General features: G+C 41.7%; 1 protein-coding gene across 2 annotated transcripts in view; it reads left to right on the top strand.

Annotated features, from left to right (window-relative positions):
* tenm1 (teneurin transmembrane protein 1) overlaps positions 1-16,321 on the top strand; it is a 192,607-nt gene that overhangs the window by 110,380 nt on the left and 65,906 nt on the right. For both annotated transcript variants that reach the window (XM_084353147.1, XM_084353148.1), the window contains 8 exons: positions 2,427-2,621; positions 5,501-5,701; positions 7,534-7,719; positions 7,893-7,922; positions 8,038-8,184; positions 13,462-13,696; positions 15,001-15,120; positions 15,218-15,479. In XM_084353147.1, coding sequence (XP_084209273.1) covers positions 2,427-2,621; positions 5,501-5,701; positions 7,534-7,719; positions 7,893-7,922; positions 8,038-8,184; positions 13,462-13,696; positions 15,001-15,120; positions 15,218-15,479 — 1,376 coding nt within the window. The remainder of the gene's footprint in view (positions 1-2,426; positions 2,622-5,500; positions 5,702-7,533; positions 7,720-7,892; positions 7,923-8,037; positions 8,185-13,461; positions 13,697-15,000; positions 15,121-15,217; positions 15,480-16,321) is intronic.

Genomic DNA, 16,321 nt, shown 5'->3' with positions numbered 1-16,321 from the left:
CTTCACACAAAACGTCTTCTCTTGACTCAAAGGGCAGCCCACCTCCCCTGCTGCAGATGTTGATTTGAAACATTTATAGGTAATAATACGTCATGTTTAAAATGCTTATTAACATTATTAAGACTAACAGTGCGATGGCAGTTCAAAGTAAACTGTTATCAAGTAATGTGAGGGGTTTACAGATGCTCACAGACTCGTCAGGGCAGTCCTGAGCTGCCAAGCAATGGTAATCATTTTAGCCCCAGAGGCTAGCGCTAATTAGCATACTGCTGTTGGCGGAAACTTAAAACCTCCCCTCCTGTTCTCGCTGAACAATAGAAAGCCTGCGTCAACCATGTCTCCCCACTCATCCAGACTTGTTTAACCTTCTGCTTTGGTTTTCTTCTCATTGCAATGTGTTACGACAGCAAGTTGTTGCACCACGCTTATCTCCATTTTGTTTACGTCTGCTTCCCCATAAGATCATGTGAGAGGGATCACTGTGAGCCCAGCCTCAGTCTGCAGAGCCATGAAGCCATAGTGCTGAGGCCACGCCATGCCACTGCACTGAGAGATAGAAATATTATTAATATTATATAATATTATCCAAATTATATAGTCTTATTAATGTAAATAGGCATCTCACAATGACTTATAAGGGTGTTTTTACCTACTGAATAATGCTTACTATGTGCACCCTAAAGATGCAAAATGTAAGAATTTTAGTTGAAAACAATCAAAACTAAATCATCAACAGAGGCGCTATGACATCTAAAGGCAATTGTGTTGCAATAAAATATATTGAAGTCAGCATGCTAACCAGCTAGCCCCGACCCGTCCCAGTTTAGAGCTCCTGTGCTAGTGGTGTAAACAAAAACACGCCCTTGGTTCTCTTAACTTTCAGTCTGGACTGCTAGCTGCATGGCTAATGAGCTTACTAGCAAACAGCAGCTAGAGATAACAACAGTTAGCATTTACTGGATGTGCTGCCACCTATTTATTTTGTGTATGAATTCCAAAGGTGATCAATTCTTACACATTGCACCTTTAATATGAAGTGCTACAGAGTATAGGTAATGTTACAGGGCCTTTATTTGTTTGTGTTGTTTTTGCACCCCTGGTTATTCTGGAAGACAAGGCTATTTTTTTAATAATAGCTTTTGTCAGATAATTTACAGTATGACTCATAATAAACTACAGTGTCCATGTTCGTCATAATGAACACGTCACTCAGTGCCTGTGTGGTTCGCTGATGTTTTGAGCCTATAATGGATTTTAATGGCGCAGAGAAATAAGATGAATCAGGCTTTTCATGGGATTTGTTGAAAATAAGAAAAATATAACATCAATAGCTTCACCATCTTTTAACTGCGACCATTCCATATCGTCTGCACAGCTCTGTCTCTTCTCCTCTCTTACCTCTCTGTCATTTGTTTCTCTTTCTGCCTCTTGCTTACTCCCTGCCTCCGTTCCCCATTCTCTCTCTCCCCCGCTGTCCTTCTTTGTAAAATTATTGTAGTTGTATCTGTCTCATTGTGTAGAAACAGCTGATATGATATCACACTCTATGATTTATTTACGCTCATCATTTATTCATTTGTTCCTCTCATCTTTGCTCATTTGCTCGCGTTATGATATTCTCTGTTTGAAAAGTTAGACAGCAAGTTTTGGCAAGACTTGTAAAAAGTGAAGTGTGAATTTATTACTGTGGGCTACAGAGTGTTAGATTTAACAAAGGATCAAACAAACACATAACACATGCCCGCACGCATGAACGCACAGGGCCTTCATTGCAAATTATCCCGGAAAAAACGCTGTTGGTTCTGGATCGTCTTTCTAATCCATTTGAAGTCTGGAGCTGCCATACCTCCTCCAGCTGCAATGGGGAGGAGGTGTGTGCGTGCGTGTGTAACTGTCAGTGCGTCATCGTCAGACACTCACTGACTTTATTCTACCTGGCTGTCATTACATTAGCCACACAGCTCTCCATCTCTGCATGGAGATAGCTCTGCTTTCCACCCTCATTCTATAAACCCCTAATGCTCTCCCTCCTAATCTTCCGTTTTCACGATTGTTTTCACGGCCTGTTCAGAGCGAGTGAGGTGACGTTGGGGGGATTTTCTACAATTCCTGGGTTGCCGTGGTAGCCAGGCTCAGGTGGTGCTTGAGTAAATTGAAACAGCGTGAGGGATAAGCTGGAGTGTGTGTGTGTGCGTATACGCGTGCGTGAGTGTGTATGTGCATGTGTGTGCGAGAGAGAAAGAGAGGGAGACAGGGGCTGCTTGAGGATTTGCTGAATCCGCGCACTTGCTGAGATAAGAGAGCGTAGCCCCACTCACCGTAGGTTACTGCGGTCTCCCAGCTAATATACTGCAGCACTGAGTGTGTGTGTTTGCATGTGTGTACTACTGAGTACGTGGGTGTAATCTGTGTTTGTCCCGTTGCAGATTCATGCCCCGTGTTGTGCAGCGGTAACGGCATGTACGAGAAAGGAAGGTGTGTATGCCTGGCAGGGTGGAAGGGGGCCGAGTGTAACGTGGAGGAAGGTCAGTGTATCGACCCCACCTGCTCCAACCACGGCTCCTGCATCCAGGGAATCTGCATATGTAGTCCAGCCTACAAAGGCGTTAACTGTGAACAAGGTAAGGAGTTTTACCCTCTCCAAAGCACATATACACCTTAAAAGGTCACCATATATACACATTTAAATGAATGAGCAGCAGCACTGATCAATATTTTGACACTGACAATGGATCAAATGACTATGTGTAATTTGACAGGGGTCCCTTGTAGAGACGAACACCGAGAGAAGAATCACCTGACTTAACGAAGTGAAGTCAGTAAAGTCAATTTTAATCCATATAGCCCAAATCACAAATTTACCTCAATGGGCTTTGCAATCTGTACAGCATATGGTATCATTAATCCTTAGATCATCAGTCCAACCAACTCTCCAAAAAAACCTTTAATTGGAAAACATGCATCATTGTTTTGAATTTCCAGCCAGCAACTCTGCCCACATCGACCCACTTTCCAGCTGCAGAAGGCAGCTGTTTGCAGCCTGCCCAGCACCAATTGGCAGGCAGACAAAGTTAGCGACTAGCTCGAGAACATACTGGAATATGTAGCTCCTAGAAAGGCAGACATTTTCCTCAGGAGTTGGTTGAGACCAAAATGGAGCTAAAAGAACAATGAATATCGGAGACAGAGACATGACCCATGATAAATATGAATATAGGATATGTAAATAGGCAAAGGTGTTCTAACACAGTCGCCCAAAAAAATAAATATGTCAGTGTTGTGTTTTGGGCTTTTTTGGCATCAATGGATGCATCTTTGAAAATTTTCACTTTGATCCTTATTGATGCGATTTACATCAGTCGGCGTTTCAGAGTCATGGTACATTCAGGTGCAAGTTTTAAACTACTTTGTGACTTAGGATATGTGCGCTGGAAGGAACCTCATGGTGCATTCAAGTGCACCCCGTAAACTCAGAAAATCAATACTTGAATGGCCACAAAGGTGGTTAAAATGGGAAAGTTTAAATGTCCCCCCATTATTTTCCCCAGTTAAAATACACAGGCTTACATCTGTCATAACTTTCTTGTCCGGTCACTACAGCACTTTTAATGTTAAAATAATAACAATATCTCTTTTTATTTCTGCATAGTAGGATTAAGGGGAAAAAAAAATGTTATCAAGTTGTGAACAGCAAAATTAATCATATTCTTGTACAACAGTAGCCAATTAGCCTATAATTTTCAAGTTGTTTTTACTGCAGCTTTTTTTAATAATTTATTACTAAAGACATGACTAAAGTTGTGACATTAATGAATTGATTTAGGGTTATTTTAGTGTTGCCAATTGTTCCTTACACCTGACTTTAAAGTAAAATCAAATGCGGACGTTTGAGTATTAAGTTTGTTTTACAGTTCAGTCGCACCTCTTCTTCTTCTCATGTTATAATTTAACTGTGTCGCTGTCAAATTGAAATGCACAGAAATCAAACATTACTCACTGCATTGTACTCTTTTCAGTGATGGCTCTAGATGTCCGTCAAAGATTAATGTCCACCAAAAAAATCACAGAGAAGAAAACACACTCCCTATGACTTCAGATAACATTACTCTCCTGGTGGTACGAACTCAATAATCTTCATCCCGAAGTAAAAAAGGCAAAATAAAATAAAATCTGTGAAAATGTATGAAGTTAATGTCCTATCAACATGGTTCTTTTAAGCTTATCGTTTAGTCCTGAAAAATGCAGGAAGACAACACAAACAATTTTAAATAACATTTATTTTTCTAATTTTCTTTCCACATAAATTAGATACATACATACATACTTTATTGATCCTTTACAAGAAATTACTTACTGAAATATAGCACATCTATACTCATCTACACTAGATACAAAGAACTAGAAATAAGTTATTAAAATACCAAAAAAAACAACTATAAAACATATGTAAATATATAACAGAATACCAAGTGTGCAATGTGCACAAATCTACCTGTATTATCTTAAATTATAAAAAATATATAAAAACTTTAAAAAATTAAACACATATACACATGAATATCTAAAAATAGCATGTATGCATACAATATTATACTGTTCTTGCACAGGAAACAGTCTTGTGGCAGCTGGCAGTTCTGTCCTCGAACATGTGTTTTACCTCTCATGTGCCAAATTATGCAATTTCTAAGTAACTTAATCTATTCAGAAAATAACAAAAGTAATAAATACATTTAAAAAAAATCCAAATATATGTTGTATTTCTGTTATATACTGTTGTTACTGTTATATTGTTGTTGTTAACACATAGAGCATTAAGTAAATAAAGTAAAAAAATGGCCTATGGATTAAATGACACATTAATGATGCAGGTAGCTCAAGCAGCTCTTTACAGTTGTAGAGGAAACCAGCCGTGGCCCTTTTGTCACATCCTCCACCTGCAGCTGTCCATTGTAAAACCACCCAATAAATTAGCCAAAACAAACAAAGCTGTGATATTTAAAACAATTATGATGTTACATTGATCATAACCTGATGGCACAGCTGTCCCGAACACCGCCCTGCTGTCGGCTCCACTTCCTCGGCCTGTGGAGACCGAATCAGGTGTTTGACCTTGAGCGGCGGAGCTGAGCTGAGCTGAGCTGAGCTGAACTGAACTGAACTGTGCTGAGCTTTGGCTGGGCGCTCAGAGCTGTAATTACACACACTAACACAGCAGAGCGCAGACCACCATGACACACACACACAAACCAACCCATTTCACCCCTTATCAAAGCCTCAGTTCTAAGTGTCCTATGAAGTGTAATGTTGTGGAACAGATACAGGGATTGTAGCTAGGGTGGTTAACTCCTGGATGGGATGCAAAGAACACTGCTTTCATACTCGGTGAACTGGTGATTATAATGAGGCAGGCGCCCTCCCACCCCTCCTCCCCTTCACTCCCTCCTCTCACCCTTGACTCATTCTTGCTTTTTCCTTTTGTCCTCTCTCTCTCTCTCTACAGTGGACTGCGTGGACCCTCAGTGCGGCGGGCACGGCGTGTGCGTGCGCGGCGAGTGCGTGTGCTCGGCAGGCTGGGCAGGAGTGAGCTGTGATGACCCGCTGCCAGCCTGTCAGGAGCAGTGTTCAGGACATGGCACCTATCTCCCTGAGTCAGACACCTGCGCCTGCCAGCCCAACTGGACGGGACCAGACTGCTACACTGGTAAGACCTGCGGATTATTGTTCAGCCGCGGAAAAAAACACGGGAAATTGCAGCTGCACATCACTAGTTTGCCAGTGTTCTTGTAGTGTGCATGGTCATGCCAGATACTATTTTCTGGGGATTTGACAGACATGAGAGAGAAATATGGATTGGAGCCACTCTGTGAAATGGGTCTGTGCCTGTGTGTGTGTGTGTGTGTGTGCGTGTTTGCATGCATGTGCGTTTTTTGCACTCTCTTCATGCCGGTCGTAAATGAGATTTCCCCTCATGACTCTCTGACGGCAGCACTCTGGAGCCCCACTCCCACCCTCCACACTTTACTGTGCATTTCCAGTGTGACACACATGCAGTATACTCACGCACATATTCCCTTCAGCTAAATGAGGGGAGAAAAAAAAAAAGACCTCCATTCTCACTTTGCTGCAAGGCCTTTCGCAGACTGCTACTCTGAGGGACACTCCAGCTTGGCATTTAAAAGCTTGCTGATGTTTATTGCAAAAACCTTTTACCTGTACGTTACATATTAGTCACTGTGTGCCTTTTAAATATGCTTCTAAAAGATTTCTTACATCGACCTTGGTTCCCCTCTGCACTGGGCAAAGTTTTCCGTGTGAAATAGACAGACATGCTGCACAGATTGTAAAGAAAAGGCAGCCATTGTAACGAGAAAACTAAAGCATGTGCGCTGTAGTGTTCGAAAATATAGAATGCAGTACTCTGTGCTACGCAGTGAGAAAAGTGTCCTTGTCCTTGAAGTGTAAACTGACAGAGAGGAAAATAGGCATGGTAGCACTGCCTCTCCTGTTTCCACCACACTTCACAACGCTGGTGTTGGGAAGGATCCGCTTTGCAATGCACGCCAGTGATTTGCAGGCAATTGGCATTAGCTTCCTGCTCTCAGGTGCATGCATGCCTTAATATAGTGATATAGCCTATGATAATGACAAACCGTGGCTGAATATCTGAGATATGAGTGGCCTCTCTCTACCTGCCGGGCTTTTAATCAAAAGGGCCCGGCAATTCTGCGTCCTGGCCTTGTTGAAGCATAGCTAAGCTAATGTAATTCTAATAGAGAGCTGAAAAACTCTCCAACTTTAATCCACTTTTTCCTCCCTCTCCATGCTATGTATATTTAAATTGAAATAACTTTTTACTGCAGCTGGATAAGTAGTCTTTGTGTGCCTCCAGCACTTTGCTCTCTTTACTGATGGATGAGGCTTTGCTTCTGCAGAGAAAGAGAGAGAGAAAGAGGTGGAGAGTTAGATGGTGAGCAGTGCGGAGAAAAGGAGATTTTAAAGGGATGTTGCAAGAGAGAGGAAGGCCAAGGGATAGTGAAAAGGTAAGGATGACAGAGACAAAGATGGAGAGGTGAAGGAAAAGAAGGGGTATTAACATACCCGTCAAATCTGATCAAAATGTCAGAAAGAATAATAGAGCTGAATTGGAGTCCCTGTAGTTTAAATATGCGGTGCAAATACGAATCATTTGGCTGTGATTATGAGTCTATTCACTCTTCCCGTCCTTCAGGGAGTTTGGCTATTAGAGGTGGGAAGATTGTGTACTGTGAGAAAGTAGACTTTTTAGTCTCAGAGGTTATCCTCTTCTATCGCTTGTGTTTTTTTTTTTCTCTCACCTACCTCCAATGTCTCACCCCCAGGTCTGAATTTTTTTTTTTTACTTTTTTCCTCTCTCCTCGTCCCCTGTGGTCTTTTTTTAAAAAAAAAAAATGTTTTTTTCCTTCCACCTCTCGATTCCTTCATTTCTCACTCTCTCTTCCTCTCACACTTGCGCGCTTTTTTTCTCACACGTGTCCCCACCCACCTATCCGGCAGAGCTGTGCCCGGTGCCATGTGGCAGCCACGGTGTCTGCTCAGAGGGTCAGTGCCAGTGCGAGGAGGGTTGGATTGGCGCTGCATGCGACCAGAGAGCGTGCCATCCTCGCTGCGAAGAACACGGCCAGTGCCACGATGGGACCTGCATCTGTCAGCCTGGCTGGGAGGGAGAGCACTGTAACATTGGTGAGCTGCGTGTGTGTGCATGTTGGAGTGTTTAATTATTCCTTGTGATATTATGATTAGTATGATTAATGGGTAAAAAAAAGAAAAAGAAAAAAAAGGTGTCGCCTTCGTTGGGAAAATTAGCATTAACAACTGATTCCTCTTACCCAGTTCTCACTTTGTTCTCCCCACAGTTACACATGATTTGGACGTCGTTGTGAAAGGTAATTTATCTTTATCTGAGATTAAAATTTCCTATGTGCTCCTCCAACATGCTCATGAAAGCCAAAAATGTGTGTTTGTGTGTGTGTGTGCGCACATGTGTCACACCTTTTTCAGACGGCTGCCCGGGGTTGTGCAGCGGGCACGGGCGCTGTACCCTGGAGCAGAGCGGCTGGCGCTGCGTATGCCAGACTGGATGGAGTGGGCCTGGATGCAGCGTTGTCATGGAAACTGACTGCAGTGATGGAACAGACAACGACGGAGGTGACATTCGAAACATCATCTATCATTTTCTATCTCTTTTTCTCTTCCTTACCTCTTTCATTTCTGTCTCTCTGGCAGATTGTCCATTCCATTCCATTACTTCCGCTCCTGTTTCCCCTGCCGAGAAATCTTCCTCATTGTTCCTCCCCTTCATCCCTCCGTGCCGTCCCAGTCCTGCTGAGACTCCTGTAGAGTCCTGCTGGTCATTATTACATTGAATATGTATTCGTGTGTGTGTGTGTGCGGGCACATTTTTGCAAGTGTGTATGTCTGTTTTGTTTTTCTTATCACAGCTAAATGTCTAATATGCATACCACCTGCTAAGATAAAAGGCACTCAGAGCAATTTTCACAAGTCTAAATACAGCAAACCATGCAGAATGGATTTCTGCTTCTTCGCCGTTGACGTGTTTGCTGACAAGTGAGAGGTGTGTGTCGCTCAGTCTCATGGCTGCGTCGTTCTATCCTCAGGTGAAGAGACAAGAAAAGAACAGTTCTGTAGTAGCAGAAGTTGCGCTTATTACAATCATTTCCTCGTCATTTCAGTCCCAGCTGAGGCTGTTTTCCAACAAGTTTTAAGAATATAGTGCAATATTACATTGTTCTCAACTGTGCCCATTCACTTTGAAACTCCATCAAATATCCATTATGGACATGCCCGTTTAGCCGGTGCTGTAATCCATCATTGCAAACAAGGTAGTGTTGCTTTTGTGTCGAGTAAAAGCTTCCTTGCTTTTTTTGCTTTTGTTTATTTCATGTGGTTCCACGTTTTGTGGTGAGTGTCCAACAGCGGGAAGCCTCAAACACACACATACACATTTTTTGAAGTCCTTTATCCAGGTGGTGCAGGCTGCTGATAGCTGCAATGTAACCTTTCTGTTCCCTGCACATTGTTTACCAAAGGTGCCTGACTGACTAAGCCAGCACTTCAGAAAGTCGGAGTAAATGGCTGCTCAAAACATGAATCACCGGTCCTTAGCCTGGATTATAACCACAGAGCTATACAATAAAAAATGTCTGGTGAACAATAAAAGAAAACAAGTCTTAGCAGGACCGTGGTCTGCCAGCACTTATGATGGTTTCTGGATCGCATGAATGGATTATGTTCTATCTTATAGTTCTCATTATTTTTTTTTGATTACTGGATCGGTCATCTGTGTTGTTTAAGAATTAAACTACTACTATTACTATTACATTAACACATCGCATATGAGCGTATTAGCTGTTAATTTATGCACGCCTTAAATGAACTGAACCCTTGCTTACTTTGCCTCTTTAAAGGGCCATTCCAAAGATATTTCACACAGCTCAGCGTTGTTAATCAGCTGAAACAAATAACTCAAATCAGGGGATAGTTCAGCTTGGACATAAAGACTACTCTTTTTTTTAAAAATTAAATAAAAAAGTAATGAGTGCAAAGTGCATACCTCCACCAAGGACCAAGATTCACTTTTTGTACTCAATCATAGGTACCAATCACCTAAATGTTTTGATTTGATTTTTCAAGATCCATGCATTAATCAAATTTAAAGAAAAATTCCTGGATCCATCCTTTTACCCAGATCCACACCAAAAGTTAATGGAGTCTATCTTTGGCTGAGACCTATCCTCCAACAAAGGGACACTGATGAAAACATAACCTCCTTGGTGGAGGTAACAAACTAAATATGTAGCGTTTAAAGGAATTGATTCAACATTAAGGAAATATATTTTGTTGCAGACAGGCAGATGAGAAGATTGAAACAAATCTATCTGCCTGTTCGATGTAAGGTGCATTAAGTTTGAGGAAGATTCCAGGAAGTCGGTGCGCTCAGCCAAAATGTAGTCACAGAACTCCCTACCATTAAACCACAAGTTGTCATTGTGGTTTTGTATTGATTAAACAAACTAGGTGTTTAATCAGTGAGCTGTAGAGAACCTTGTAAGGAGATTTTGTTGCCTTTGAATGAAGCTAGGCTTGCTATTTTCCCCTGATGCCAGTCTTTATGCTAAGCTAAGCTAACTGGCTGCTGATGTTACACCCATAGAGTGATAGCTGACTCAAGGGGTGACATTTTAGAAATTAATTATTCTGTATGAATGACAAGTTGAGATTCAGCTGATCATCAGTGGCTTTACTTTTCAGAACTAACTGCCAACTCAACTGAGTTGGAAATACAAATAATACTGTGACATTTCCATTTAAACTATTTAACAAGCTAATATATTCACAGTATCAAAGTAACATGTATTAAATCAAAATGTCAGGATTCAAAACACAGTACAACCATGTATTCACCAGATATTTGCATTTAGAATCAATACGCTAATAGATAACGCTAAGAACAATAACAACTTCAAAGATAATTTAATTATAAGATTTAATAAGATTAATAAGATTTAATCTGTCTCAATCATCCTCTTTGTTTACAGGTGACGTAACACAAGCTGTGAGCCACCTGGTTGCCTTGTCAACGGTCAACAACCTCACTGCTTGTCAGCTGTTCAGGCTCAGGATTTGACGGCTACTGTTGAACCATTTACATTCAATTAGCCGTCAAATAAAGCTTGAATGAAAACATTTAGTTAAAATGAAATAAAACTAAGGAAAAATAAACCACAGAGCAATCTTAAATGTAAACCTACCCATACATGCATACGTGCATATCAGTTGAGTCAGGCAACATTACTTGTTGCTCCCGTCCACATGTTTTGACAGGTGTAATTTTACAATAAACACTCATAAGCGGCAAGCTAGTACCCACTCATCCTTGTTAAGGATGCTAAACTAGCGCAAATATTAATATCAAACAGAAATAAACTACACCTCTACAATATATAATGCTCCACTCAAGAGAAAGCCTACATTTCTGACAACTGCATTAATGCCTTGCACCTGTAAGAATAAACGTAAACAAGATGTGAGTCGGCTGATCTTCAGCGGCTTTACTCTTCAACTGCCAACCGAAGAAAGCAACGCAGGTCCACAGCTTATATTCCCCCAGGTGGTCCCGTGCCTTTAATACTCTCGATAGAAATGCTTAAAAATGAAAGGGGGGTGTCTGTAAACATGCGTGTTAAAGAGCCTGCAGATAATAAATCACATTTTAATAAGTGCACAACCACAAATAAATACCCTCTGTGCCACACTGGCTGTAGCCTTCATTTTGAGTAGACAGATGTGAGAGCAGCATGTCTGACTATTCCATTTGTTGGGAATTGGCAGGGATTGAGGGTGGAACAGAAAAGTGCCATTAGTTGCATTATGGGAAGTGTAGGATCCCGTATTTATATGAGTCATATTTGTACTAAAAGTCAGGAGGGGTCTGCTGCCTCTGCTGCTTTCAATATAACTATAAACTTTTCATTACTCTTAAAACCTGTCTCTTATGAGTTCCCTACTCGAAGGATGTGCAGTACTGAATTGCTGCACTGCCCCTTTAATATATACAGTATCTGTGTTGATTTGATTTAATATGACATTTTCTTTCGCTCTGTATTAGTAGGTATAAGTACGGTGGAGGTTGAGGTGGTGAGTGGGTGGAAGAAGAGACAGGTTTCTCTCTACATTACAGTCAAACCAAAAATGCATTTAAATACATACTATAAGGCACAACATGGAAAAAAGAATATATGTTGCATTATGTGGCATTATAATGCCATATGAATATTGATGAAGTGTCTGTGCTGCTGGTTTCAAACCCTTCAGCTGAGGCATTATTATGCCAGAGAAAGACTCACTAACAAAGCCTCATGGAGACCACTTACACTTCTCTTATCTTTCCATCCTTCCACATCTCTGCACAGTTTTTCAAATACCATAATTTTCGACCACACAATACAGCCATCGCCCTTAATTGGCAGATATACTGTAGGCTCTCATAGCTCTCTCTCGTTGCAATCTTTTTGTCTCTGGAGATAGACAGAGATGGAGAGATGCTATCACAGGTAATCAGAGAATAAAGAGGAACTTTGAAGGTTTCAATTATTCCGCCTGGATGGGAGAGAGGAGCGCGTGTATTGTTCTTCCGCTTGAAACAAGAAAAAACTGCATTTTCTCTTTTCTGCTCGCGAGGCAGTGAAATGACATGCACATTTATATTTATATGTAGGACAAGTGTTCAAAATCATTTCTGCTCTTCACTCTTCTTTGTGTGGAAGAGTTAACAGCCATGGCAGCATAACAATCTACAAACCTGTACGGCCTGTTAACTGACAGTGATATTAGAAATTCTATTAATGAATGTGCTTTCAAGTTGAAGTAGTGAATCTTATGGAAATCGACCATTGTACTATGCTACCTTTGTAGGAGGAGGTTATAATAGAATATTGTTGGCCTTTAGCTCCCTGCTCTGGGGTCAGATGCATTTAAATGTCAGCACTGTTTCCTGCCTTTTCAGAAACAGGCTTGAAATAGGAAGCACAAATGCCAGCCTGGCTCCTATTACCTGCCGCCTCGCTTTGTTTCTCATTGTTTACGCCGGACTTCAATGGATCACATTCAAATAGTGCCGGTGATTCAGGTCTGATTTATAGTAATAGACGCTATAATTGCATGCTAATGTCCCCTAATGAATCTCATTTGATTGATACTCGTGATAATGATGATACATGTGGAGTTAATTGTTGTCGATTAGATTACTCCAGTTGAGTTTCTCAGTGTTTAAAAATGATTTGAAATGATTTCCTGGCAGTCCTGAGGTTTGATGAGGTCTGCTTCATGTCTTTCTACTTCTAACGTATACAGTACATTGGGCATTAAAGAAGACATATTATGCAAAAAAATTATTTTGGGTTACTACTGTAATAGTTTTACATGATTTAGTGCTCAAACACATTCATTTTGTCATAATGTCCAGTGCTGCAGCACGATATTCCCCCTCTGTCTGAAACGGTGTTTTAGCTTCCGTCTTTTTTATAAAGACTCAAAGATCTCAAAAAAGTGTACACTGTTTGGATTATGAATAAAAAAAAAGTGACCAGTTCTTAGATACATGTATAGCACCTTTAAGATCTTTTACTTGCACAAGAACATATATAAAACACTGAGGGAAAGGAAAAAACCGAAAAAGCATGATAGGTCTCCTTTAAGATGGCAATTTGTTCTCAAAATCTTAGTCACTTAAATCTATTAAAGCCTTTGTTAACGATGCATTATAAAGATGCTAATGTCCATCTTATATTAACTGTGTTAATTCAAGTACCCTCTCACCAGCCGACTCCTCACATAAAACGGTGTGTGTGCGTCTTGTGTTTCACTCTTTTATCTGATACATTTCGAACTTCCTTTCCCTTTCAGACGGCCTGATCGACTGCGTGGACCCCGACTGTTGCGAGCAGTTGAGCTGCGGCTCCGACCCTCTGTGTCACGGCTCGGCCGACCCCTTGGCCCTGCTGCAGCAGAGCCCGCTGCCCTCCACTGCACCCCCCTCGCCTGCCAGCACACACACTCACAGCTTCTACAGGCGCATACGCTTCCTCCTTGGCAAAGCGGCCACACACACTCTCCCTGGAGACGTGCCCTTTGATACCAGGTATGTGCTTGTTTACTCTTTGTGTGCCCGCGTCTGCGTGTGCATGCCAATACCATACCTTTATGTATTTGTTCGACTGTGTCCTTGAGTCGTCCTACTGTGTGGTATGTTGAAAGACAGGAGTCGCAGATAATGGAGTAAATACATTTGTATTCACGCTTTAAATCGTCCATTACCCATTATTTGTTTAATGAGAGTGGGTGCTTCTGCATGTGAATGAGGCTTTTCGTGGGTTCACATGCCTGTGGACTCATCTTATTGATTTGTGTTGCCCTGGAGATCAGTCACATGACAATGCATTGTCCTCAGTTATCAGTGTCAGGCTACAGCGGCAGAGTATTTGTTTGTTACATATTAATGCTTAATGTATCATTCAGTTACACCAGTCGTGAGGGTGTCACCATTAATTTTTCAGAGGCCTCTCACCGCCATCTAAGAGGGGAAATACATCTCACCGTCTTGATGATGACCTAGAAAGTTTGGCTTGGGAAAACAAGAAGTGATGCCTCTCTGAAAAATAGCAAAGTGCATTTTTTCCCCCCTCCCCTGGTTCAACTTGTAGAATAAACAAATAAATTAATTATGTGGCTGTTTTTTCAGAGGGGAAAATCGATTGCAGCTTTCAGGACCGGAGTAACAAACGGGGCAATGCAGCCACCCGGGGAAACCTCACCATCCTTCATTTATCCCTCTTCTGGAGTAACAGATAGGCTCCATCAGTGCACGTGTGTGTGTGTGTGTGTGTGTGTGTGTGTGTGTGTGTGTGTGTGTGTGTGTGTGTGTGTGTGTGTGTGTGTGTGTGTGTGTCTGTGTGTGTGTGTCTGTGTGTGTGTGTTTCTGAATCCGTCTTCATTTGACCAGTTCAGCGATTATTCCAGATTTAAGCAGTGTATTTCACACTTTACCTGCAAATATAAAGATGGATTTTTTGAACTAGTCAAGAATTGACTGATGGTTTAAGAGCTATTTAAAGAACAACACAGCCACATTCGCTGCAGGTACCACTGTCTCTGTAATATAAACATGATGTGCAGCTTTTGTTTTTTTATATGACAGGGTGTTGAAAGGTTTTACTGTGGGTGAAGCTATATTTATGGTCCCTGTATCCTGGCAATCTCTGGCAGATTTCTGTGCCTATAGGAGGGGAATTGTAGCGAGCAGAATAAATGCATTTGCTTTGTCTCCATGCACAAGGTCGTTTGGCGAGTGCGTCACAATATGCCTCTCTCTTCAAACAATGATTATGTTCTCCATCATTGTAAAGCTGTCATCTCTCGGCTTCACTCCTCTCTCTGTGTTTCCAGTCGGGTGGCTGTGATCCGAGGTAGCGTCGCGCTGCAGGATGGCTCTCCTCTGGTTGGAGTCAACATCACCTTCCCACAGCATCCAGAGTATGGTTACACCATCAGTAGGCAGGATGGAAGGTAGAGACACCCACAGCTTGAATATTTAAAGGACTGAGCTTCTCTTTTTCTACTCGTCCTACAATATCATGTCTCTTTTTGTCATTTAACTCTTTAGTTTTGACTTGGTGACCCTGGGTGCGATGTCTATGACCCTGATGTTCCAGCGCCCACCCTTCCTGCAGCAGACACGCACCATCTGGACGCCTAACAACAACTTCCTGGTCCTGGATCAGGTCACCATGTCCAGGGAGGAAGCTCAACCTCCTAAATGTGACATCAGGAGCGTTTTGAGTCCGTACCCGCTGGTGCTGCCCTACCCGCTCCCCAGATACACAGGAGCGTGTGCAGAGAAGGGGCCAGCCGTGCCTGAGCTACAGGTGCAGAACCTCTTTCTATATAAAACGCAACAACGCGCTGCTTTGCGTCTACAGATGACAGGCGGAAAGAATGAAGCTCAATTTGTAACAGCTCAGCAACAAACCAACCTGGTCTCGCAGGGTTTTTGCAAATTTAGCTCATATTTGCATCATGCAAATAAGGAATGAGCCCAAATGCAAATTTGTGCTCCATCCATATACTTCCCCACCACAAAAGCAAATTAGGTGGCAGAAAGTCAGGTGTGGAGGTCAGACTGGTGATTATATATTTACCCTCCAATGTGACTCCAAAGATTTTTTTTATACAGTGACCAAAACCTCACCCTGAATTCATTTTAGTTCCAACTTACTGTATGCAAAGTTCTTTTGGTGTCAGCTGGACACACGGTGATATGATCCTTTTGTGATGTTTTTACTCATTAACGCACTTCAGAGTTTAAACTCACAAAATCAGATGAGATTGCTATGAGCAGATTGTCAACACGAAGGAACATCTTATCCTCGCCACAAATAGCACCTCAGGACAAACAAGCAGCAAGCAAGTGAAGGAACAGTACTTTCTGTTCACAGTGTGCTCGGTAACAACTGCTGTGTTCACCTGTGTGTATAAATGGGATCAAATCAAAGCCTCTAGTCCTTTGATGAAAATGTGCCAGAGATATTCATCTTACAGATAATTTGAATTAAGCTAATAACCGATTCAAACGGCATCTTAATTTTACCAACAGAAATATTAGAATGAATGAATAAAAGTACTTTTAACAAAACGGATGAGCATTCGCTCATCTTTTTATTTGCTCGTGTGTAAGATAGGAAGGAACGTTGATATTTTGTTGATTTTG

The sequence above is a fragment of the Pagrus pagrus genome (assembly GCF_965226575.1).
Source record: "Pagrus pagrus genome assembly, chromosome: 5".
Lineage (NCBI taxonomy): Eukaryota > Metazoa > Chordata > Actinopteri > Spariformes > Sparidae > Pagrus > Pagrus pagrus.
This window is presented reverse-complemented; position numbering and strand designations above follow the sequence as displayed.